At 39.9% G+C, this 25066-nt stretch overlaps 3 protein-coding genes and 1 long non-coding RNA gene across 14 annotated transcripts in view; 1 reads left to right on the plus strand and 3 right to left on the minus strand.

Moving 5' to 3' along the window:
- Nucleotides 1–4820, minus strand: part of LOC6037159 (leucine-rich repeat-containing protein 26) — a 26123-nt gene extending 21303 nt beyond the window's left edge. For 2 of the 7 annotated variants that reach the window (XM_038260570.1, XM_038260569.1), the window contains exons 1-2: nucleotides 4673–4820; nucleotides 4486–4612 (exon numbers count right to left, since the gene is read on the minus strand). The gene's annotated coding sequence lies outside the window, so the exon portion shown is untranslated. Of the gene's footprint in view, nucleotides 1–1807; nucleotides 2338–4485; nucleotides 4613–4672 lie in introns of those variants that run through there. The other 5 variants (XM_038260566.1, XM_038260564.1, XM_038260568.1 and 2 more) reach the window with 4 other exon arrangements.
- A 4862-nt stretch (nucleotides 4821–9682) lies between these two features.
- On the plus strand, nucleotides 9683–24985 carry LOC119768645. 2 transcript variants are annotated; one of them, XR_005278123.1, is made up of 4 exons: nucleotides 9683–10032; nucleotides 10107–10348; nucleotides 10434–10685; nucleotides 24734–24985. It is a non-coding gene; the product is annotated as an uncharacterized LOC119768645 (long non-coding RNA). The 2 variants fall into 2 exon arrangements; XR_005278124.1 differs by having other exon boundaries at nucleotides 9683–9988.
- LOC6037157 (probable hydroxyacid-oxoacid transhydrogenase, mitochondrial) lies at nucleotides 13419–15605 on the minus strand. Its single transcript, XM_001847042.2, has 4 exons — nucleotides 15457–15605; nucleotides 15326–15401; nucleotides 14239–15273; nucleotides 13419–14186 (listed from the first exon to the last, which is right to left on the minus strand). Exons 1-4 carry the CDS (start codon nucleotides 15507–15509, stop codon nucleotides 13962–13964), a joined length of 1389 nt encoding a protein of 462 aa, XP_001847094.2. The 5' UTR covers nucleotides 15510–15605; the 3' UTR covers nucleotides 13419–13961.
- Nucleotides 18039–25066, minus strand: part of LOC6037152 — a 65321-nt gene continuing 58293 nt past the window's right edge. The window contains exons 3-10 of one of the 4 annotated variants that reach the window (XM_038258959.1): nucleotides 23212–23570; nucleotides 23042–23145; nucleotides 22889–22972; nucleotides 22600–22752; nucleotides 22264–22455; nucleotides 21557–21853; nucleotides 20071–21369; nucleotides 18039–20008 (exon numbers count right to left, since the gene is read on the minus strand). In XM_038258959.1, the coding sequence (XP_038114887.1) occupies nucleotides 19022–20008; nucleotides 20071–21369; nucleotides 21557–21853; nucleotides 22264–22455; nucleotides 22600–22752; nucleotides 22889–22972; nucleotides 23042–23145; nucleotides 23212–23563 (3468 nt within the window). In that variant the 5' untranslated portion in view covers nucleotides 23564–23570 and the 3' untranslated portion in view covers nucleotides 18039–19021. The remainder of the gene's footprint in view (nucleotides 20009–20070; nucleotides 21370–21556; nucleotides 21854–22263; nucleotides 22456–22599; nucleotides 22753–22888; nucleotides 22973–23041; nucleotides 23146–23211; nucleotides 23571–25066) is intronic. The other 3 variants (XM_038258961.1, XM_038258960.1, XM_038258962.1) reach the window with 3 other exon arrangements.

The raw sequence follows: 25066 nt of genomic DNA on the forward strand, positions 1-25066 counted from the left end.
TATTTGGGAAATGAATAAGAACATTTTTGAAAGAAGAAATTTATAGGTGAGAAATTCGAAATCAGTACAGTATAGTTTAAATTATATTAATTTTCGAAATGTAAACTTGTAGTACTCGAAATGCTAAAAGGCTGGTCCAAATTTCATTTAAAGTTTTTGTAACCCCTCCCCCCCCTTCAAAGTTGGGCCGAAAAATTACGTGGTAAACAAATTTTGTTCTCAAAAAACTTCAAAATTTTAAGGGAAATTTAAGTGCAATTACCTGAAATCAATTTAAAATACATTCCCCTGTGTAAAGAATATTTTTTGCATATTTGAGTTGATTTAAAAATTATTAGATTTTTTAAAAAATTTCGATGTTTAGTATCGCAAAAAGTTTTTTTTTTCAACTGACCTAGTGTATAATGCATTTTAAAACACTTTTGCATTCAAATGTTGAGACTACAGCTTGTTATTTCAATTTTTGTATTTTTCATTCGCAGATCGGAAAAAGGCATACACATTAAGGAAAAAAGTATTTTCATAAACTCATTGATATTTTCTAATTTTTTGACTGTAGCATTACTGGGATATTTTATAAATTATTCCCCCCTCTTGACGTTGTTAGAGTTGAGGGACAAAAAATTAAATAAAATTTGTACCAGTCTTATGCTTAGTTAAAAAAAATAATGGACATGTGTGAGGGAGACTTGATCCCCTTTTTTTGAATCGCACATAACTCTGTCAATTTCTCACAAAACTTTGAACTTTTTGCATGAATTGAAAGCTTAAACATTCAACTATGTTTGGCTGATAAGGGTATTTCATCAGATAAACTCTTCGAATCATGCCAAGCGTTTTAAAAAAATATTTTGAACCGGCATTTTCAAAATGTTGGGGGTAATTTGATCCCCCTTTCAACATTTTTAAGAAATCTTAGGCAAAATGTTTCTTATTCATCCAAACTGTTAATTTTCTATAAGTTACAGCAATTTCACATTAAACATGTACGTTTGTGTTCAAAATAAAACAAGTTTAGCATGTAAAATATTTAAAAAAAACTTAAAATTTTCCTTTTTAGACCAAAATTGAGCATTTTTACAAAAGCTGGTAATTTTTGTTTACGCAAATTTTGAGAAATGGTTCAAACTGCAGTAAGTTATGAACAACTATACTAAAGGAAACTATGTAAGAAAACCCAGCCCAATTATTTAATCTTGAGGCTGATTCCAGTGACTGTAAAAATGCAGGGATCAAGTCTCCCTAAACGCACTTTTTTAAACAATTGATTGTAAAAATAGTATGACGATATATTTAACGTCAAATGCGTAAGGGTTTTGGAGTTGATATGTTTATCAAACAATTCATGTATAAAAAATATTTTTTTAAATAATTTTTGAGTGTTTTCTATACTTATCAAAACAAAGAAAAAAGATCTCTTTGATGTTATTTGCAGCACTTTTTAGAAATATGTGTGTAACTCAATCTAAACATTTTTAATTTTTTTATTCGTTTTCTACAATGAGTTTTAGTCAATTTCGCACAACTTTCTAGAACAAAGCTAATTGTTTTACCCACATGCTGACGAAATACAGGCTTGGAATCAAGTGTCCCCGGGGATCAAGTCCCACTCTCCCCTACATTTTTAGCATAAATACATTTGTTCAATTCGAGATGTTCCTTGGTTAAATCTCAAGACCCACTTTTTTCAAAATAAACAACTGGTTCAATTATTTCCTTATCAGCATCAACCAACCCATCATATCACTCTGCTGCATTTTGAAAGATTAAGTCAACCTAGCCCAGCTCTAGTTCCTACAGTAATTACCTACTCACATTTTTGTCTTCGACGGCTATCACCAGAATAACACACACACACGACTCGACCACCGCGTTGGACACTTAGACAGTTGCGTTCGAAGCTGATAACGGCCACTTAAGACATAGGAAAGGTATATATTTGGAGGGGACTACGAATTTTATTTCTTCTCTATATCACACCTTTGAAATTTTTGACGATGAATTTTTATCAGCACTGAATCACGCGTTTAACTTTTTTTCTTGATTGCACGTATTTTTCAGATTTTTCTCTCACAGCATAACTGATCTGGATTCATAAACCTGCAAATTAACACCTCATTTTAAATTCCTTCACAATTTTCACACTTTTTCCGTTGTTATTCCGTAACTGCTCCGTATTCCGTTTGAACTAGTGATTATCAGCTTTGCCCCGCTAACGAACCTTGGCTTGCCGTGATAAGCTTAAAAACATCATCCTTTGGACAGACTTGACTTCAACGAGAACCACATCCGCACATGTTCCGAACGGTCCCGCTTCTCGATTGATACTAATTTTTCAAACGCTGACGTCGGAGGGCGGCGGCGGCGGCGCAATCGACTCAGTGTGACTTAGTTCTGTACTATACACACAGACACAGTCTCTGGATGGGAAGGTTTTCCGACTGTCAATAAAGCATTTGAAACCTACACACTTCAACTGCATGTTCTGGAATGGGTTGCAGCGAGGATTCCCGTGGGATTTGTTACCTGCTCTAGGTTGAGAGGGTCAATATAGGTGGCCAAAAATTGCATTCTTGCATTACTCACTTTCTATGGTCAGGGGTTCTCAGGTAAAATTTAATGTAAGACTTGCGCAGGATTGATCGTGCTTGAATGAATCATTAATCTGTGTGTGTGTTTTTTATGGAAACATAAAGTTAATTGAAATAATTGAATAAAAAAATAAAGTTTATAAAATAATTAAAAAACAAGTTGCAAAATGATGCTTTTCAGTGCAACAAGCTGCATTTCTTTTGCAATTCAGAAAAAACACACTTTTTAAATGAATTTTTCAGAGAAATGTTTATTTCATTTCTTTGGTTTGTCGTGTGTAAGTTTAATCACCGAAAAACTAAAACAGTGTCGAATAGTATTACTTTTCGATGCAAATTCTGAAAAGTTAAAACTTGCTGGTGTGATACAATGAACTGTTTTTTTAGAGCTGATAAGTAGGTCATTTCGTCACCATAGAAACATTTTTTTAAGGTGCCTCAAAATATTGAAATCTTTTTCTTTTTGAACAAAAGTTTTTATATCATCAATATCATTTTCTAATTTAAAATCTCATTCAAACGCCATTTTATTTTTTTTATTTTTTCTTGTTTTTTTATATTCATTGTGTCCCAATTCAATAATAAGTTTTTTGCAATTCCGTCGTGAAACTAATTACTTTTCCTGTCATTCTTGAACAACGAAACAGCATACTTTTCTGTACAAAAAATAACAGAATCGAATAGTAACCCTTTTTCAAAACAAATGCTGAAATGGATGCTGAAAAGTTGAACTTTTCAGCACTTGTTTCGAAAAGTTATACTTTTCAACATTTTTTGAATTAAACGATTCATTGACTCAATGCATGGACATTTATCCTATAATTCTGTTCAAAGGGTGTTTTCGGAATTGCAAAAAACGTTGTATGGAACTCGTTGCAAAACTTGATTTTTTCATCACTCGTCGTATTTATCCAACTCGGTGAACCTCGTTGGATAAATGTACGACTCGTGCTGAAAAAATAATCTTATCGCAACTTGTTGCATAAACTACTATTTCAGAATTTCGTGAAACTTTGTCTAGTAAGTTTAGAAAATCATCAAATAAAAAGTGCTTAGATCCGTTCGAAAAATAGTTTTGGGTTAGGGCTGGGTTAGAGATTTTTCGATATTCTTAAGACAATTAGGTTTTACACCGTGACGTCATTTGACAGCTCGTGTGCACTGTTTACATGGTCTTCGTCGATTGTCGACGATTTTTCCCGAACAAAATCGACGAGCGCATCGAACTGTGCTAAGTCCACACAGAAAAAAAAGTGTAAATTTACCTGACACTCAAAGCATGTTTTAAACGTAAATGTGCTCAATGTAAATTTGAAATCCAACTTAAATTGTTATTTTACATTTAACGAACCGACATGTAAACTGAGATAACACGTAATCAATGAATTACATTTAAATAGAAATTATTTTTCTGAGAAAGCATAAATTTGAAAACTTGGAAAGCATGTAAATGCACTTTTGATGTAAAAATTGCTAATGTAAACTCATAAAGCTCATAAATTTTGTTTTGCGAATGACAGCTCAAGTGGAAGAAAAAAACAAATCAGTTCAATGTTTGGTGCGCAGTGAAATGGAAGCAAAGATGTTTTAAAAATTTGCTTAAAATGCAAACGTTTATCGAATTGTGACATCAAAGCTCAGGTAATGTAAACAAATATTAATTGTTTGTTTGAGTTGTGAACAAAATGCATTCCGATTCGTTCGTTACGAATCACGAATCAGGTGAAATAAATTGTTGTTTACATTTCAGCTGGTTTCTCCGTAATGGTCACTGAGACGTTCTGGAAGGTGGTCTGCGAGTTGCGGGCCCATCCGGAAGTAGGTCCGGGTTGTTTTGCCGGTAACTTTCGGAGCGGCTAATGATGTCTGGGTGGATGGCCCTTTGTAAACTTACCAAATCGCAGACAATTTGCGCTGCAGTTTGCAGCCACTAGCAATCGGTGCTGTCCCGTTCCGTCGATTCCGTCCGTAGATCCGAAGCGAAATGATGCATTTTCTCTCCGTGGAAGGCAGATGCGGTTCTGGTAGTGAGAACAGGACGTCCATCAGAAAATGGTTGCACTCGATCAGGTAACACTTACCGGCTTCCGATTTCTTGTAAGTTCTCAATACTTTTTTTTTTTATTAATATTGTTTTTCATGTTTTTTTTAGTATTTTAAACGATCTTCAAGAACATTGAACATGTTTTGAAAATATACGTATGACAGTTGGGACGTCCGGGTCCGAGTCAACATGGAGCTTTCAAAAGTGTCGGAGTTGGCACGTTTAATTTGGTACACCAAGAATTTTGATTCATTTGAAGTCCGACAGAAAGGTGATATTTTTTATCCAAAAGTGGGTACACTCAAATTGAGCGATTCAAAGTGGAACCATTGCTCATGAGATTACAGGGTGTCTTGAATAACTCTCATCGATTTTGGCTCAAGTTCGAGCTAAGATTACTCTTTTATTTTTTTCACAGGGAGGAGGATTTGAATAAATACATTTTAACTGATATTTACCCTTTTAAACTGTTTTTTACATTTCTTTAACATTGTTATTGTTTGTTTAAGAGGCGTCTTTGTAGAGTAGTACCACGGACGAACGGACATGACACCACGAACAAATTTTGCTCGTTTTTCTGAGGCAAAATTCAAATTTCAGCCGATTAAAAATACGTTAAAGCCGCCTTGAAACACTAGCGCTGCCTGCGTTCGCATTGGCGAACTATTTTTGTTTCGGTATTATTTCAAATTCAGTCGAAATGTTGTCATGCTGCGGTGATTGCAAAATTGTCTTTGTTTTATCCGCTTCCAACAGTTTTACATTGTGTGCTGTTCTTTCTGCGGTGAACAGTAATTGTACATTTTTATTGATATTAACAATACTCTCTGGAGCGAATCACAAAATTTGTTTATAAACAAAGCAAGCAAGATGCGCGAAGTTCTTTTCAATTTCAGTAGTTTTAGTTACGATTTAACGAAAATTTGAGCCTTTGCGTGATTTTAGAGGCGATAAACAATGTTAAAAGGTAAATATTTTGTTTATGCTTGATCCGCAAAATAAAAAATAAATTGGGTTCCATCCAAAATACCGTTTCAGCATCAAATTTCCAGCAGCTGCAGATGGAAGGAAATATTCCGATGCCATTTCTCCACGGTCCGGGTTTCCAGGTTTAAATAAAAAGCAACAGCGATAGATAGTGGAAACGGAAGGCCCTCAGCACACGGAACTCGAGAAGTGGCCTCCCAACTAAAGGACACGGCAAGTTCCTAGCGAGTTCCGTAACGACCTCTGTTGTGGTCAAGATTGTTTCGCTGCGGTGAATCGTCCAGTGAGGTTTGGTTTGGTTTGTTAGGTTAGCAATTAGTTCAAATAAACGTAATGTGGTGTTAATTTTAATTTATTGCTTGTTTTTACAAATAAGATGACTCAATCAAACGTCCAAGACACATGACCCACCAGGGTAACCATCCAACTCCTCCTCGGCCTCCAGCCACTCTGCATAGACGTACGAAGGAAAGTCCGGTCCCAAAATTCGGTTTTCCTCTTCCACAAAATTGCCTGATTCATCCGGAAGGGGTAAGGGAAGATAGGAACAGCCCTCAGTTTTCGGAACGAAGCCCTCGATCTGGTCGTCCCGAATTCGGAAATCTTCCGTAAAATTAACTAGCAGAGTGCCCACCGCTAATATTGCCGGATTCAAAAGAAATTTGTTGGCGGAATCTAGGTTCCGTTTGTTGATGTTGTTTTAATTGGTAAAAACTTCACAATTCCGTTAAATTAAACACGCAAACCAACGATTTTTAAACGTTTTTTCAGCCGACGAGCCTAACCAAAAAATCAGGCAAACTGTCAAGTAGAGCAAACTGTCTAAGTTTGTTTTGACATAAGCGTTCGCTCTCTCTGAAGCTCTGAAGGCAAGCAGAAAAAAATAATAAAAAGAAAAAGAAAACCAGCTTCAAAATCAGAACGCTCGTGTCATGTCCGTTCGTCCGTGGTAGTACCAAGCCATAGTACGCACCAGTCATATTGATGTTTTTTTTTTCTTGAAAAGCTCATATCCGGGAGTTCGACTTGTTTTAAGGTTAAATACAGGAGTACCAACTTACGACCCGCTAGTCGGAACGGCCCGTGGGTCCAAAGCCCTGTTTAAAATTAAAAATAAATGGATTTTAGATTTAAAAATATATATATTTTTAAAATAAGTGTCACAAAATGCTCTGAAGTCAGTTATGCTACTGTCATATATTTACAAAATACTCTTGAATTTTAAGACTCACGTCTTTTTATCAATGTTGTTTAAAAACTTTCCAAAATATCGCATGATTCAATAGGACGAAAATATGCGTTTAAATTTTTTTGAACAATCTATTTATTTTATTATATTTTCTATCCACTACCTCAACAATAATTTTTCTTGTAAGTATTTCTTATGCATCCTGAATTTTTGGATAACATTAAGGGAGTGTAACGTGAATTGAATTTAACATGGAACAACATCATTTTTTATCTTTTAGGTTTTCGATTGGAACTTTTGTTATGCAATGAAAATGTTGTTGCCCCAAACGTGTCAAGAACAATTATTTCCTTCAAAATTTATATTTTATTTAGTTATTTGACAAAAAATATAATCGTAAACAAAATTTCGATTTTTATAGAAAACTGAATCATCCAAAATCTGAAACTTTTTACAACTCACCGTTTTGACAAATTAAACTAAGTTTTTTTTTATTTTTTCACTTTATTAAAAATAAAATTATGTTTTTGAAGAAAACCCAAAGTTTGTAAGACAACAAAAAATGTATGTCTTTTCAACGTTTTAATTTTGGAGAGGATTAAGATAATATTTAAATTATCTAAAATTAAATTTAAAAAAACATAAATGTTAAACATTTTGAAGGTTTTGTGTATCCTTCTTCTAAGTTTTTATTTGCAACTTGTGATGTTAACATTAAAAATTGAAAATTTTTTATAAAAACAATGTTTGGAACAAATTTTGCATCGGAACTTCCTTCAGCACCAGATTTATTTGGCTTTTCTTTAATTGTTGGTGCTTAAAACACGGACGAACGGACATGACACGAGCGTTCTGATTTTGAAGCTGGTTTTCTTTTTCTTTTTATTATTTTTTTCTGCTTGCCTTCAGAGCTTCAGAGAGAGCGAACGCTTATGTCAAAACAAACTTAGACAGTTTGCTCTACTTGACAGTTTGCCTGATTTTTTTGGTTAGGCTCGTCGGCTGAAAAAACGTTTAAAAATCGTTGGTTTGCGTGTTTAATTTAACGGAATTGTGAAGTTTTTACCAATTAAAACAACATCAACAAACGGAACCTAGATTCCGCCAACAAATTTCTTTTGAATCCGGCAATATTAGCGGTGGGCACTCTGCTAGTTAATTTTACGGAAGATTTCCGAATTCGGGACGACCAGATCGAGGGCTTCGTTCCGAAAACTGAGGGCTGTTCCTATCTTCCTTACCCCTTCCGGATGAATCAGGCAATTTTGTGGAAGAGGAAAACCGAATTTTGGGACCGGACTTTCCTTCGTACGTCTATGCAGAGTGGCTGGAGGCCGAGGAGGAGTTGGATGGTTACCCTGGTGGGTCATGTGTCTTGGACGTTTGATTGAGTCATCTTATTTGTAAAAACAAGCAATAAATTAAAATTAACACCACATTACGTTTATTTGAAGTAATTGCTAACCTAACAAACCAAACCAAACCTCACTGGACGATTCACCGCAGCGAAACAATCTTGACCACAACAGAGGTCGTTACGGAACTCGCTAGGAACTTGCCGTGTCCTTTAGTTGGGAGGCCACTTCTCGAGTTCCGTGTGCTGAGGGCCTTCCGTTTCCACTATCTATCGCTGTTGCTTTTATTTAAACCTGGAAACCCGGACCGTGGAGAAATGGCATCGGAATATTTCCTTCCATCTGCAGCTGCTGGAAATTTGATGCTGAAACGGTATTTTGGATGGAACCCAATTTTTTATTTTGCGGATCAAGCATAAACAAAATATTTACCTTTTAACATTGTTTATCGCCTCTAAAATCACGCAAAGGCTCAAATTTTCGTTAAATCGTAACTAAAACTACTGAAATTGAAAAGAACTTCGCGCATCTTGCTTGCTTTGTTTATAAACAAATTTTGTGATTCGCTCCAGAGAGTATTGTTAATATCAATAAAAATGTACAATTACTGTTCACCGCAGAAAGAACAGCACACAATGTAAAACTGTTGGAAGCGGATAAAACAAAGACAATTTTGCAATCACCGCAGCATGACAACATTTCGACTGAATTTGAAATAATACCGAAACAAAAATAGTTCGCCAATGCGAACGCAGGCAGCGCTAGTGTTTCAAGGCGGCTTTAACGTATTTTTAATCGGCTGAAATTTGAATTTTGCCTCAGAAAAACGAGCAAAATTTGTTCGTGGTGTCATGTCCGTTCGTCCGTGCTTAAAATTATAATTAAAATCATAGTTTATTTTAAGTATGCAGAATAAGGTTTACAGTTCAAAATCTTTTAATTAGTCATTCTCTTATTTAAAAAAAAAAGATTTTTTGAATTCAAATACCGTCAACTGGGGCGAATCGGGACTACAGTCTGAATAGGGACAGCACGTTTTAAAGCACTTAAAAGCTTTAAATTTAGGAATGAATGAACACATTTTGTTGCTCTGAATCTGGTCTAACCGAAACCACTTGAAAAAAGCGAAATATTAGGCTGCAACATTGCAAAAACTACTATCCCAATTCGCCCCATATGCCCTGATTCGCTTTGATTTTTTTAAATATTGATCCAAAAACGCTGGAATATATAGTTGGTCGATATAATATCAATATAAATTCTTGAGTTTTTTTTTTTTTGAAAAGGTTCTATGTTTCATATGTTTATAGGACCTATTAAAAAAAACTCTACAATTCATCATTAATTTGAAATTAAAACAAACACCAATTGAAAATTTGCCCCGCGTAGTGTGCACCTTTGCTCCACGCAGTAATACTTCGATTGTTCCTTGCCAAATTCATTTAAAATATAACAAATTTGTTTTTTAAATGATGTACTTTGACACTTTGTTTACTCTTCGACAATGGCCCTTTTATATTGTTATGCTAGACTTGAACATTGAAATTTGTATTTACTCAAGAATACTCTAAATTGGGTAGTTGGTGAACTCCGACACAAAATCAACATTGTATTTTACCAGTCTATCTAAGATGCAATTCCATTGATTGCAAAACGTCATGACGTCACTGCAGTGTTTTGATTACTGCGATCGTTTTGAAGTGTTTGGTGTTGGTTTAATTTTTGCGCTGTTTTTTCCCTTTTTTCCCCCATTAGGGTCGTTGCCTTGCTCGTTGCAGCTTTGTCCAAAGTGAAGATAGTGCCGATTAGGGAGCTCCACGAAGTAGGTTCCGGAAAACCGAAATGCTCCTGCGCGGGCTGTGTCTGGTGCAGTTTTTTTTTTGGTATGTGTTGTGTTTTGTGGACTTATTTTTTCTTTCTCTCTCTTTGCCATCCTCCAGAACCAGGGTTTCACCGCTTGATTAAGGTGCAGACGAGCCAAAGCAGTTGTTTATTCAGTCGGAAGTGCTGGGAAACTGTCGCAAAAAGGTATAGTTGTTGACTGACCGATTTTGGAATCGCCCATATTTTTGCTAGTTCCGGCCAACGTGACGAGCGATCCCATGAAGGAGGTGGTGGCTTCAACGGCAAAAAAGCAAATAAGAAAACGTCGAGCCGACTTTGCCCATAGAAGATGCAAACGGTGGGTCAAACGACACTCTCGCGATGTAAACAACAGACAGGAATTTCACTAAAACTTCAATTATGTTGTTACATCCGGCGAGCAGTGCACCAGAGCTGGAACCGGTGGCTACTTTTACACTAGGGACGGAGTTTAATCACAACGTCACGTGCTGCCAAGGAAGTGCGGACGGGGCAACGCTTCAGGTGATTAGTGGTGACTATGTGACGAGCTTGTGCAGGGTTTCGACGTTTCACGGCCGGCGGTGATTGAAACAACAGCAACGGCAGCATAACCATATCGAGAGCATCGACCAGTGACATCGTGTCGGCTGATGACAACATACAAATAATCTATTGTAAGTTTGGTTTTTTATGTTTTTTTAGCCAGACTCGGTTGTGGATAGTATTGTTGCCTCTCACTTCAGTTAGTCCCAGTTTAAATTAGAGTTGTGGACGTTAGGTCAGTCCAAGTATAGAAGCCGTCTTCCTGGAAAAAGTATACACCAGCTTCGGTAGAGATAATTGTCGTCAGTTGCACTTACAATCGAAAGGTCAACAGTTCAAATCCCGGGGTGAATGGGAGCAAGTCTTCAGACACCAGGTTTGAGCATAAATCCTGCAATAGAGAATGCCAAGGCTATGCTTTAAATCGAACATTTCAATTCCCAGATACAAATTTTATTTTGTTTTAATTTCTTCGATAATATTGATTCATGTTTAGTAAGATTGTATTCTCTGATGCTCTGTTGGATTTGGCGTTCGATGTTGTTTTCAAATTATTTTATTTTTATACTGTCATTAAATGCTTTTCATTGAAATGTTTTTTGATTGCTTATAATTCAATCGAAAACGCATTTCTTTTGAAGTAGCATTTGAGTGCAGCATGAAAAACTAAACCATGAAAATTACATCGAATTCCAAATTCAGCGGAGCAAAAAAATTTTTAGGCTTGGGTAAATTTACGTACATTTCATCGGAAATTTACATGTTTTCGTAGCGCTTTTGCTTAGGCACGATTACATTGGAAGGCTCTTAAATTTACAATGAATTTGATGTAAATTCACATCATTAATGACGTGCACTTTTGGTACATCATAAATGATGTAAATTTACCGGATTATTTTTTTCTGTGCATGTAAACAGTGCACTCTTTTCTAACCTCCAAATTGAGTCGGCGTAAAACCTAATTAAACGTGAAAAAGCATTATGCATGAAGAGTTCTCTAAGTAAAATATCAATTAAAGTGGAACGAAAACCGAGATTTGATCTCAGTTGATAATTGCAAAAAATCAATCCAAGTGGGCGGAGCTTCAAATCTTCACTATTTTCGTGAAATTAGATTCCGGATTCGTACTCAGCGGCCAAAATTACTATAAGATATCCTGGCTTTTGAGACACATCCTTGCAACGTCGTGTAATTAACTAGTACCGTCAGTGGAGTGACATTTGGTCTAAGGGGTGAGATTGAGTCAAAGTGATTTTTACGGATTTTACAATTTCTCAGGTTCTTCTCAATGAAACTAAATTCTGTTAAAAGGGTTTCGTAGGAGACATTTTAAGATGACCTAGTTTAAAAAATCTCGTTCCTAGAAAAAATCTTGTCATTTTGGCAGCTGTCTAAATTTGAGGTACGTTTTTGGCCAAAAATTTTCTCTCGAAAAATCAACGTTTTAATAATTTTTCCAAATTATTATCATTTAAGGCTGTAAATAGTTGAAAAATAAACACTTTTTTCAAAAGTAAAAAAAAATAGAAGGCCATACTTTAGAAAACTTTGCTGAAAAATTACGTTTCTAGAACACATCCTGTCATTTTGACAGCTGTCTAAAGTTGAGGTACATTTTTGGTCTGTCGAAAAATCAACCTTTTAGTATATTTTTCTAAATTGCTCCAAATGTACCCCAATGTTTATAAATCTTTACTTGTAACATTTTTGCATGTCAACACGATTCCCTTAAATAAGTAAAACTTTTGGATGACTTATTTTGGCCCTATCTTTGTATTTAAGCCTAATTTCGGTTTCATCTCCAAATGTACCCCAATGTTTATAAATCTTTACTTGTAACATTTTTGCATGTCAACACGATTCCCTTAAATAAGTAAAACTTTTGGATGACTTATTTTGGCCCTATCTATGTATTTAAGCCTAATTTCGGTTTCATTTGATCCAATGTCATCCTCTCTATGGGGTGAAGTTGGGTCAAACGATGTCATTTATGGTAGAGTTCTTTAAAAGTCAAAAGTTTTTCGATATCTTTCAAATTGTTTTCTATTTATATAGAAATTAGGTACACATCTCCTAAGGTGGTGTTTCATTTTGTGACCCATGGTCACGGTAGTTATTTGTTATTTACTGATAACTGTTGATTCGTCATTTTAGTCATTATGAAATTTATTAAAAGATTAGGTATTTGGTTAAAAATAGTTGATTTTTATTTATTTGTATCATTTTCTGCAAGAACTTGTATTTCTAAAGCATGGTAGAGAACCCCTTTCTGTTAAAAGTGCTCATCATTGGTTAGAACCAATCAGTGAGTGAAAAAACTGCGCTGGTGGTTGTGTAACATAATCTCTCTGTCGAGGAGACGCATGGTGGATCACAATGAAACATCGGACGTGGGTGAAATATATTTGGTTCAATCATCGAATTCTAAAAAAACTTTCTGGAAACCGAATATAAATTTTACTTGGAAATAATGCTATTATTTGTTTATTACCCTTTTTTTGTTTCCCTTAATTCTGAATGAGTCAAACTTTGAATGATTGAACACGAGTTCAACTCTTCCGAGGGTCGAGTACCTGACTTTTATGACCTTACCTGGTGTGATATAATCTATGTGTATAGGTATATTCAGGACTTTCTTTTCGTCTAAGTTTGACGAAAAGAGGTAAATCGTTGATTCATGTATGAATCAAAACGAAAAAATGGCTTGAATAATCAGTTTTACTTCTTGAAGTGGTATTTATTACTATAGTAAAAACTTCGACATACTAACTAGAAAACCAGCCCATCAAAGTTTCCCGTTTCCTTCTCAAACCAAAATTGGTTAACCGGTGTGAAAATATGCCTAACGAAAAGAAAAATAATATCATTTTACCGGTATTCAGCGGCGTCATTTTAATATTTTGTTGTTCTTCACCCATTTCGCTCGTTCTCGTATTCTATGTTTACATGCCAACTTGTACAGACGATCGTCGGTGGGTAAATTTAGAAAATGCCCGTAAACATCAACAAAGCTGATGAATTGTACGGCCGATTCCGAGCCACAACTTGTTGCGATGTCCCGCGGTGGTTCCACGGGACTTGGTTTTATGTTGTTATTGCGTGCTGCGCTGGTAATGCGTGATATTCTAGACAGGTTCAAAAGATCGCCATTTGGTGCTCAAGCATTTGCTGAATGTTTCTATAGTTGTTTATGAAAGAGTTTTAGCTAAATTGGCTTGCTATGAAATTGCAACTACATATTCATTAACGTGTCGATCTCCAGGTTCAATCTTCCTCAGGGTATATATTTTATTGCACAACCATTTGAGGTTAAGCCACGTTAATTTTTTTTTCTAAGTCGAATAAAACAAAAATATTGAATGAAATTTATTAAAAAATAAACAACTTTAAAGTAAATAACAATATCTCAATAGATCGTCATTGAATTTTCAAACAGCCCGGTCAAATCTTCTTTCGTCTGAGCTCGCGGAGCTAGTTTCGTAATACGTTCCTGTGGCAGCGTTCCTTCAACCAAAGCTGGAATGTCCAACCTTTCGAAGCCGAGCGCCGTCAATCCGTTCTCCACCTTCAGATCGTACATGTACTTTCTCACGACATCCGCCAGGATCGCTCCAGCATCCTCTCGTTTGGCCTAAGAAAGTCATGATTTAAACATTTGATTGTCCTAAAATTTCAAACTATACTTTTGAGACATCGGCTCCAAGAATCTCTGCCGCTTCCAAGTGCCGATCCGGGCAGGACCGTCCGGTGAACTGGAACACGGCCGGTGCCGTCATGACCACCGACAGTCCGTGCGGAATGATCGGATGATCCGCGTCGTACCCACGGGGAACAAACTTTTTCACACAGCCCGAAATCGGATAGGACAGTCCGTGGCACAGATGAACTCCAGCATTCCCAAAACCGACGCCAGCCATCGTCGAAGCCAAGTGCATGCTCGATCGAGCCTTGAAGTCATCCGCGTTGAACACCGCCGACCGGAAGTGATCTCGGATGATCTTGAGCGCAAACCGTGCCCAAACGTCCGATATCGGGTTGCTACCCTGGTAGGGAGGTCGAAACTTTGGATTACTCGGAGCCGGTCCACGTTCGGTGTACTGAACCGCCGTGAAGCTTTCCAGGGCGTGGCAGAACACGTCGAACCCGCAGTACGCGGCGACTTTCTCCGGTTGGGACAGGGTATGCAGTGGGTCTACCAGGCCCAACGTGGGTCTTAGAAACTTACTGGATATTCCGGTCTTGGCGTGCAGTTCTTTATAGTCGAAGATCGCCACTCCGGTAGTTTCGGAGCCGGTCCCCGCCGTGGTAGGCACCGCGATCAGCGGTTTCAACTTGACGCTAACTTCTTTCGCCTTCCCAATTGGAGCATTTACGTAGTCCAGAAACTCCGCCTCGCGATCGGCGCTGAACAGATTGGCCGCTTTGCACGTATCAATGACGGAACCACCCCCGATGGCAACGTACCCATCAAAATCGTGTTTGCGAGCGTATTCAGCCGCCCGGATCAAGCTACCATCCGTGGGTTCAACCCGGGTCTCGTCGTACACCTCGAACTGGATACCAGCACGGGCTAGCGAATCGAACGCGAACTGTACCGAGGGCAGCTTCAGCACGTTCTTGTCCGTTACGATGCAGGCGCGTTTGACGTTCAAGTTTTGCAGATCATGGCCAAGCTCTTTGGTGACCCCCGGGCCGTACCGGATGGTTGAGGAGGACATCTACAATTGGGAGTGGTTAATTCGATCTAGCAGGCGTAGAAGAATCATTTACCTCAAAGGCATACTCCTTTTCGGTGGAAATGTTCGACGATCCTGTTGATGGCCTGGAGTGGGCGGGACAACCGCAACTACAAGAAGTACAATGTTATTGATAGTTCTTCATCAAATATCAAGTTGACTTACGACCCATTGGCAACGGTTCGCATCAACGATGCAATTCTTGATTTCGGTATCATTCTGGAAGGCTAAATTGTCTAAATTCAAAACACTGTTATCGTCTCCAAACAAAGAATAACTTGCTGATAAAACTGATCGGCCCGTCTGGGCCAGGTTCAGAGCAGTAGTAATACATCGCGATGCGCACGGAACTCAGTACGGGTAGTGTGCGTAAAGTATCTCGCGTAGTCGAGTTGTGCTGTGCTTAATTCTCCTGCTATAGCGAAGCGTTTGGACGATAGCTGAGATTCGAACCTAAATGAGCTTGTGTTGAGCCACGTTGAGCTACTTGCTGGACAACGCAGAACTATTTGGGAGTAAATTTTACTTTGTTCAAGAATGTTCTTAATGGACTAATGATGTTTTTGAATTCTCATTTTAAATATGAATGATTATAAAAATCAAACAAAAATTCAACCAGTTCAAAAAACCACTAAAATATAGATAACGAGTGCTGCTGAGAAATAAAGCGAGAATACATATAAGAGATTTAGAATGATAATTAAAAGAAAGAACGAAATAAAAACGAGAGGGATAAAAGACAGAGAGATAAAAGACAGAGAGATCAAAGAGAGAGAGAGATAAAAGAGAGAGAGAGATAAAAGAGAGAGAGAGATAAAAGAGAGAGAGAGATAAAAGAGAGAGAGATAAAAGAGAGAGAGAGATAAAAGAGAGAGAGAGAGAGAGATAAAAGAGAGAGAGAGATAAAAGAGAGAGAGAGATAAAAGAGAGAGAGAGATAAAAGAGAGAGAGATAAAAGAGAGAGAGATAAAAGAGAGAGAGAGAGAGAGAGGGATTAAAAATGAGAGAGAGAGAGGGATTAAAAATGAGAGAGATAAAAAAGAGAGAGGTAAAAGAGAGAGGTAAAAGAGAGAGAGAGATAGAAAGATAAAAGAAAAAAGAGAGTTAAAATAGAGAGAGGGATAAAAAAAAGATAAAAATGAGAGAGATAAAAAAAGGAATAAAAAAGAGAGAGAGATAAAAGAGAGAGATAAAAGAGAGAGATAAAAGAGACAGGTAAAAAAGAGAGGTAAAAGAGAGTGGTAAAAGAGAGAGGTAAAAGAGAGCGAGATAAAAGAGAGAGAGAGAGAGAGAGAGATACAAGAGAGAGAGAGAGAGATACAAGAGAGAGAGAGATACAAGAGAGAGAGAGATACAAGAGAGAGAGAGATACAAGAGAGAGAGAGATACAAGAGAGAGAGAGAGAGATACAAGAGAGAGAGAGAGAGAGATACAATAGAGAGGTAAAAGAGAGAGAGAAATAAATGAGAGAGAAAAAGAGAGATAGATAAAAAAAGATGAAAGATAGATAAAAGAGAAAGAGATAAAAGAGAAAGAAATAAAATAGAGATTGATTTATGAAAAAGAGATCAAAACGAGACGTATTAACACTGGAACGCCCAACGCATGTCCAACTTACACGGACGCCCAAGCCTCCCAAAAAAGGTGGAACGGTAACTTCATCTCGCTGGTTCTCGGGCCTAATTCAACCAATCAAGATGATTCTTCTTTCCAGTGATTTGTTAGGATGTCTAGATCATTCTAGAACTTTGCAGAACTTAATTTGAACAAATCTGTAATTTCTGCGACCAAAAACATCGTTCCACCTTTTTTAAAACGACTGCCTCCGCGGATTTTTTGGCGAATTTTTTTTTACGCGCGATTTGATCAAATTAAGTTCTGCAAAGTTCTAGAATCATCTAGACATCCTAACAAATCACTGGAAAGAAGAATCATCTTGATTGGTTTAGTTATGCCTGAGAACCAGCGAGTTGAATTTACCGTTCCAACTTTTTTGGAGCCTTGGGCGTTGGAATGTTAAAGAGAGAAAGTTTGAAGAAAGACGGATTAAAGAGAGATAGATCAAGGAGAGCGAGAAGAGACAGAGCAAGATAAAATAGTGAGCAAGATAATAGAGATCTAATCTAATCTAATCTAATCGAACACAAGCGCAGCCAGTCCGAAGAAAGCATCCTGGAAGAATTTGCGGTTAGATTACGCCTCAAGTCCTTTTTTGTCAATATTAATAATTGCAGTACACCCGAGTAACCCCAAAAATGTACAGCAAAAATTAAAGCGGCCAGGCCTACTGCGTTGCATTAACCGCAGAGACAGATTCGGTGAACGCATCACATTTCACAGAACCAACAGGGGAGGAAGTATGCGTGGACATACCGTACCAAACGCTCCGAGTCAGTTAGGTGTGGTGTGTTAGTGTAAATTGGCAAATAATTATATTTTTAGGAGGGAAGTGGAATTGGGCAATTGAAGTTGGGGAAAATGGGAATTGGGAAAGGGATAATGGGGAAGGGATAGAAGGGTTATTTAATAATATCATAATATAGGGGAATATAATAATTTAACAACTTATGATGGAAATCTCTCACCAAGAAACAGCAAATCTTTAACATAAAGCTCAAATCAAGATAATAGAGATATCAAAATACAAGATAGAGAAAGAGAGAGATAAAAAAGGGAGATAAAAGAGATGCGATAAAATGGGTTTAAAACAGGGATTTTCTTTCCAGTAAAATAAAGTAACAACCAAGTAATGTTTGATAAAACTGCTTTATTTTATCAAAAAAACCAAACGACAAATTGTTATAAATTGTAAAATGTTCCACAATAATTTAAAGACGAAAAAAATATACTGAAGTTTTCGTTTGTGTGTGTGTGTGTTTGCTTGACAGATTTACTGCTCATTTGTTTGTGTGTGTGTTTGTTTTCCTCACGTTTAACTCTTACGTTTTAATTTCACTTGTTTTGTTGTTCTTCTCACATTTGGCCATTGTTGATTTTTGCTGTGCTGTCAACTCGAAAAAGACACAAGTTTTTTCCCTTTTACTTCTTCAAAAATTTGCTCGATTGTTTTTTTTTTGTGCTGTAAACTTTACACTTGCGCTTGCTTGCTTTTTTTCTCTAATGGCACACAATGGAAGTATACTTTTGCTGCTTTTATGTTGTTTATAGTTAGTTAGTTTCTTTACCTTACTAGTTTTTTTTTCTCAATTGTGTGCGTAATTGTAAGGATTGCTTCTGGCTTTTGTGGTGTTTTCTTTTGTGGTATTGAAAAAAGGTTGAGTATAATTATATGTTTTTAGAATGAGGGGTTTGCAAAAAAAAGAGAAAAAGTTCTCAGCATCTTGACGTTACTTGACGGAATGTTTAGAAAATGAAAATCATACACGTTTCGTTTTTAGTATTGTTGAAGTCCGACCAATAAGGAGTTTGATTCACTGCGCTTTTAAGTGTTATCAAGAAAGAAGGAAAAACTTAATAAATACAATTACCGCTGGTTTCTCTTGTTATAAGTACTATGACCTTAATACTAGTATAATTTGTTACAAAAAAACCGTATATAGCTGACTGTAGTTTGGAAGGACTGGAAATCTTTTAAGCAGCTCACTTTTTTCTCTATATCGGAAGATGTCCTCCCACCAGGGAACGACCGTATGGAAGCCTACATTGTTTGCTGTGAGGGGTTAAGTAGTTATTTCTGAAGGATAAGAAGGAAGAGGGGGGGAAGAGGAGTTTAGACTTGCTGAATCGGGGCGTATCGGTGCACCTTGGGCGTTTTGGGCGCCACAATATCTTCGGTCAGCTTCTGGTACACGATCGAGTTCTTGGAAGCAAGCAGAGCCTGGCGGTAGCGTTCGCCACGTTTCCTCATCATGATCGCGAAGATCCTGCTGATGGCCAGCATGATCACCACGATGCCCATGGCAATGCACAGGATCGGCAACCACAGGCCGCTGATCTGGAGCAGCGTGTTGCCGTCCAGGATGACGACTTCCTCATCCAGCGGATCGTCGGACTTGATCTTGCCTCCGAGGATGGCCTGCTCGATCTTCTGAAGACCGTTGGCGGCATCCACCAAGTTTTCGTTCTCATCATCATCGTCATCGTTACCGTCCTCGTCGTAGTACTGAGGATCGTTGCTATCGATCGGATCTTCGTTCTTGGTGTTCTGCTCCTCCGAGTAGTCCTCATCATCGGTCTCATCCTCTTCCGTATCGTTATCATCGTCATCCGTCTCATCGATTTCGGTGTCCTTGACCACCACCGGCGAATCACCGCCAGCGTTCTTCGCCGTCTGACAGATCTCCTGCGCAAACTGGCTCCACTCGATCAGCGGTGCCGAGTTGTCCGTGATGTACGCGTTCAGCTCGGCGTGAGTGCGCTGTTCCTTGCTCGAATCGCCCAGCGAAACCTTCTTCACGCCCAACCACTTGATCAGCGCCTTGAAGTGCGGGTTGCACTTGAGCGAGTTGTTCTTGATGTCCAGCACGCGCAAGCTGGTCAGCGATTCCAGGTCCGACACGTACACGCTGTAGATCTCGTTGTACGACACGTTCAGCAGCTTCAGGTTCGGCAGCACCTTGGGGTTCTTAGCCAGCTGGTTCGAACTGTCCCAGATCGTGCGCAGGTCGCAATCGCTCACGTCCAGATGGTTCAGGTACTGCAGCGGCAGGAAGACCTTGGCCGAGAGGCGCGAGATCTGGTTGCCGGAGAGGTTCAGCTGTGGAAAAAGGGAAGAATCGTTTGGTTTGCGAATACTCAACTTTTCAAATTTTTACCTACCTTGTTCAGATTGCGATTCTGCGTGAAGGTGTGCTCGCCAAGGTCGGTGATCAAGTTGTTGCTCAGGTCCAGTTCCATCAGTTTGTCCAAGTAGCTCAGCACGGCCGGTTCCAGCGTCTGCAGGTTATTCCAGGCCAGGTTCAGCCGGGTTAGCTGCGGCATTGTCTTGAAGGTGTTGTTGGCCAGCTCGGAGATGTCGCAGTTGGAAACGTCCAGCATGTATGTGTTGAACGTGCCGTACGAGCTCTGGAAGCCTTCGGCCGGCAGCTGCTTGAGGCGCGGGTTGTCATTCAGCTTGATGATGTCCAGGTCCTTGTTGCCGAGGAAGGTCAGCGCGGAGATCTGGTCCAGATAGTTCTGGGACAGGTCAATTTGGCGCAGGCCCTTGAGCGAGGTGAACGCGATCTGGTTGATCTTCTTGATGCGGTTGCCCTTGAGGATCAGGTTGGTCAGTCCTTCCATTCCCTTGAACATCTGGCCGTTGATGTTACGAATCTGGCAGTAGCTCAGGTCAAGCTTCTGCAGATCGGCGGTGACAAAGTCCAGGTTGCTGCTGATCAGGTTGTACTTCAGGTGCAGAATGGCCAGCGAAGTCTTGTTGAAGATGTTCTTGGGCAGTTCGGCGATCGAGTTGGTCGACAGGTCGAGCTCTTCGATGGTTTCCACCTTGTCAAAGATACCTTCCGGCAGCGTCTTCAGCTTGTTGTCGGCCAGGTTGATGTAGATGATGTTCTTGAGCTCGTTGAAGGCCGTGGGCTGCAGAGCCTGCAGATTGCACTTGGAGATGTCCAGCTCTTCGATGGACGGAGCCTTCAGCATGTAATCGGTGTACGGAGTGTTGTAGTTGACGCTCTGCATTGCACTGAGATCGTTTCCGGACAGCGTGAGCAGTCGCAGCTTGGTGTTGTTGGCGAAGGTATCCGGATGGAGCATGTCAATCCCCGAGTTGGTCAGGTTCACCGAGTACAGATCATCCAGTCCGGCGAACGCCGTCGGGCTGATGTATTCGATCGTGCAGTTGCTGATCTTGATGGAAACCACGTGCGAAAGACCAATTTGCTTGAAGAACTCGGCACTCAGAACGATCGGATACTTGGGACCAACGTCCAGGACTTGCAGATCGGTGATGGACGGCGAGAACTTCTGGGTGTCCAGATCAAGCCGGCTGCAGGTGGCCACCAGGTAGGCGTGCATGTTGCGCTCGCAGATGCAGTCCCGTGGGCACAGGTGCACTTGCTCTTCCATGTTGTAGTCATCATCGTCATCCTCATCATCTTCGTCGTAGTATTCCGGGTAGTTCTGGAAAATAAATACGCGTTAGTTTTGAAATAAAAACACATTTCACGACAAAGAGTCGTTAGTCGAATAACTCAGAACATGTTAGCAGCGCAGAACCAAAGAACACCAAGCGAATCGTATTAGAAAGCACCAAAGATCCCAATCCCAACAAGTTTAGACAGACACCACCGCGATCACCCCAACTTACAGCATTCTTGCTGTCAGTTTTCTTGCTGGTGGCAGCACCGGTAGCCGTTTCCTTCTGCTGTTGCTGCTTCTTGTTCTTGTTCTTCTGGGCCAGCAGCTTGTCGACGGCATCGAAGTCGATCTTCTCATCGTCCGCATCGTCTTCATCGTACTGGTACTCCTCGTCGTCCTCGTCGATCTCGTCTAGGATCTCGTTGTCCGCGACGGAGGTCTTTGCGGTGGACGTGGCCGCCTGTTTGGGGGCATCCGATGGTTTCGGCTTGGCCGTCGTAGACTTGGGAGCCTCGGTGGACTTGGGCTTTAGGGGGTTCGAGTAGAAGGGATTGATCAGTTTCGGGGGCTCGAGAATTGATGAGTGAGACGATGGTTTAATGCCAGTTTTGTACAAATTAATGATTGATGATTCTTATGTCTAAAACAAAATCTTGTCATCCAAATTCACGGTAGAAGAAAACATAATAACAAAAATTTGTATTGCCAATTGCAGTGTTTTGCGAACTTCGTCTCGAAACAAGACAGTAAGCAAGAGAGTTTCTCTCGGTTCTCTTGAGTCCTCTCTTTACTCGAGTTTACATTTGAGCAAGAGAAAACCGGATCAAAGCGAACGTGAGGAAACATCACTGTCTTGTCGCGAGAATTCTCTTCATTTTTTTTGAAAAAGTTGAGCAATTTTGAAAGATCACACCACCACAAACACGCCCAACTTACAGCGTTCTTCGCGAGCACCTTCTCGATCGCGAGCGGATCGATCTTTTCGTTATCGAGCTCTTCGCTATCGTCATCATTGTAGTACTCATCGTCCGGGGCCACTGTTGTGGTGGTCGTGGTTGTTGTAGTGGTGGTGGTTGAAGTCGAGGCCTTTGGCGTAACCGGCTTCTTGGGCTCGATCACCTTGTTGTTCTATATCGAAGGAACGGAATTTAGGGTGAGGATTTGCTTTTGCTATTGACTGATATCATATCATGAGGTAATGAGTTCCGATCAGGTGACAGTAATTTCGATAGCTTCATGAACGTGTGCGAGTGGCGAAGACACGCAACTTACAGCGACACTCTCCGCGAGAACCTTCTCGATCGCTAGCGGATCGATCGTTTCATCGCTTCCCTCGTCATCGTAGTACTCATCTTCCGAAAGGGTCGTGGAGGTTGTGGTCCGGGCAGTCGTGCTGGACGAGCTGCCAGTTTGGACGGCCTGTTTCTATTCCAAGAATAAGACAGGAATGAGATTCGGGAAACAAATTTCAAAACACGCAAAGAGATTCATGGGATGACAAAACGAACGATCGAGGGGACATTGCACAGATGATTGACACGCACACAAACGGTCAACTTACTTCGACAGCCTTGGATTCCGTAACCGAAGGCTGTGAAAACTGCACATCTGAGAGATCCTCAACCTGTGGCAGTACCTCGGCGTCCTTAAAGATAATTGTTGAAGATCGCCCTTCTTAGCATACTCTGAACTGTGGATTCTACCAAGAACTTACCGCAACTTTGTCGTCGTTGTCCAGCAGCAGGTCTCCCTCGTCTTCGTAGCTATCCTCGTCGTCGAAGCTGTCCTTGTCTTCGCTCTTGTTGATAGGCACAATTCCTAAAAAAAAGCGAAAGAGTCGTTCAATACCACTCCCGGTTACGACTCCACCCCGCAAACACCTACCCATCGTCGTGGACTCCTGCTTCTGCTGCTGCTCCTTGGCCAGCTTCTTGAGCAGCGCCGCGTGCTGGGCGTACTTGGGATTGCTGTCGGCCGGCTTCTTCGCCGGCTCGTCATCATCATCGATGAGGTTCTCCTCCAGATCTTCCGGCAGCATCTTGTTGTACAGCGGGTTGTGCGCCATCGGGATGCCGTCGGACTTCTCGGCGAGCATCTTGTTGAACAGCGGGTCCTGGGCCTTGGGCAGGGCACTGGTCGTGGCCGCGGCCTTCTCGGCGGCCGACGCCGGGTTGGCTAAGCTCACGCTGGTCGCCAGCAGCGACAGCGTGAGTACCAGTAAGCACTGGTAGCTCATCGCGTTTCTGGAAAGAAAATGGAGAAGAAGAAGATGTTCAGTTGGCGTTCAGCTTGCGGAAGTTTGATTGATATCTGACGACGACTCTGCCCACATCTACAGGCTCAAACTCGCGTGGTTCAAGTGTTTGTCAACTCGATGACTTTATTTAAAAGTCTCTTGTGTTCGAATCTTGTGTTTGTTGAATGAAGCTAGGAATTTCAAGCGGAAATCACCTTTGTCTATTATCGAAGGCGTGAGTGATATCAGTCGGCGGTAGTGGTAGTGCCAGTAGAGCCTAAACAACCTTCCAACTGTGCGAGGATACCAGTTTCTTGTTGATAAGTTTATGACTACGCTTTTTCTGATAAGATAGTGCACGGTATTTCGCCGTAGCATATTGTGGGTTGATGGAACCAGCAGGTGGATTCATTCATACCAAATGTTTCGAATTTTCTGCAGTCAGGTGTGAAAATGTAGGCTGAACGGAGGTATGGGCAGGAAAAACAAGGTTGATTTCAATTGTGATTAATGTGTGATGATTGGATTTAGGTTACAGTTTGGCGAATTGATAGCAGTTACATTGGGATTAGCTAATGCAGGCAATACATTCACGATTTAGAGGGAATCTGATACTTTAACCTTCTACAACACTTATCTCTAAAAGCAACAAAAATCCTCTGCAATATTATTTTGAATTCAAAACAAAAACACGCCTACCATTTTAAAACGTCGAGTTTTATTAGAAAAAGTCTTTTAAAAAAGAAGAAATACTTTCTAAAATCAAAAATCAAATTATTCGCTCTACAGCATTGCCTTGGCGTTCTCGATTGCGAGATTCCTACTCGAAACTTGGTGTCCGTAGGCTTAATTGTTGAGGGAATTGCAAACCTCTTTTTACACCTTAACTTCCATCCATCCCGGGATTTGAACTGACGACCTTTGGAATGTGAGTCCAACTGCCTACACAGAAAAAAATAATATAAATTTGGAAGCTTTAATTTTGGAAGGTTGAATATTACCTCTTTTATGATGTGATATTACCTCAATTTAGACTGAAAAAGTGACATTACACCTGAAAAGTGGTAAAATTACACATTTCCAGAGGTAAAATTACACCTTTTTTCTGACATAAAAGATGTACCCCTTCCCAGATGTAATGTTACCATGATTTTTTTTTCTGTGTACCAGCGACTCCACCGAGACAGAACCCAGGGAGACTTCTGCTCCTGGACTGAGTAACGACCTAAACAATAGGTTAAACCGGGGCCAAAATTTACTTCCCCGTCCGATGGAAGGCGTGATCAGACAAATCTCGTCTCTTAAAATGCCACCGGGACGTTCTGGAATCGAACTCAGGCCGGGTGAGAGGAATCCACGCTTACCCCTACACCACGAGTCCCGGAATAAAAACTTTCTAAACGAGTCTAAAATTTAGACGATCTGGCAACCATGTCTCAAGTTACACTCATTTATGTGATATTTATGTACTTTTTTGAAGTTTTTTTTTGTTTCATGTCAGGT

This window comes from Culex quinquefasciatus, chromosome 3, assembly GCF_015732765.1.
Source record: "Culex quinquefasciatus strain JHB chromosome 3, VPISU_Cqui_1.0_pri_paternal, whole genome shotgun sequence".
NCBI classification, from domain to species: Eukaryota; Metazoa; Arthropoda; class Insecta; order Diptera; family Culicidae; genus Culex; species Culex quinquefasciatus.

Bases quoted from the DNA above. Each gene is read 5' to 3' on its own strand.
- LOC6037157 (XM_001847042.2), bottom strand. From the start codon at position 15,509: ATGATACCGAAATCAAGAATTGCATCGTTGATGCGAACCGTTGCCAAT. The intron at 15,274-15,325 runs GTAAATGATTCT...TCCCAATTGTAG, and splicing joins AAAAGGAGTATGCCTTTGAG to ATGTCCTCCTCAACCATCCG. The intron at 14,187-14,238 runs GTATAGTTTGAA...TGACTTTCTTAG, and splicing joins TTGGAGCCGATGTCTCAAAA to GCCAAACGAGAGGATGCTGG.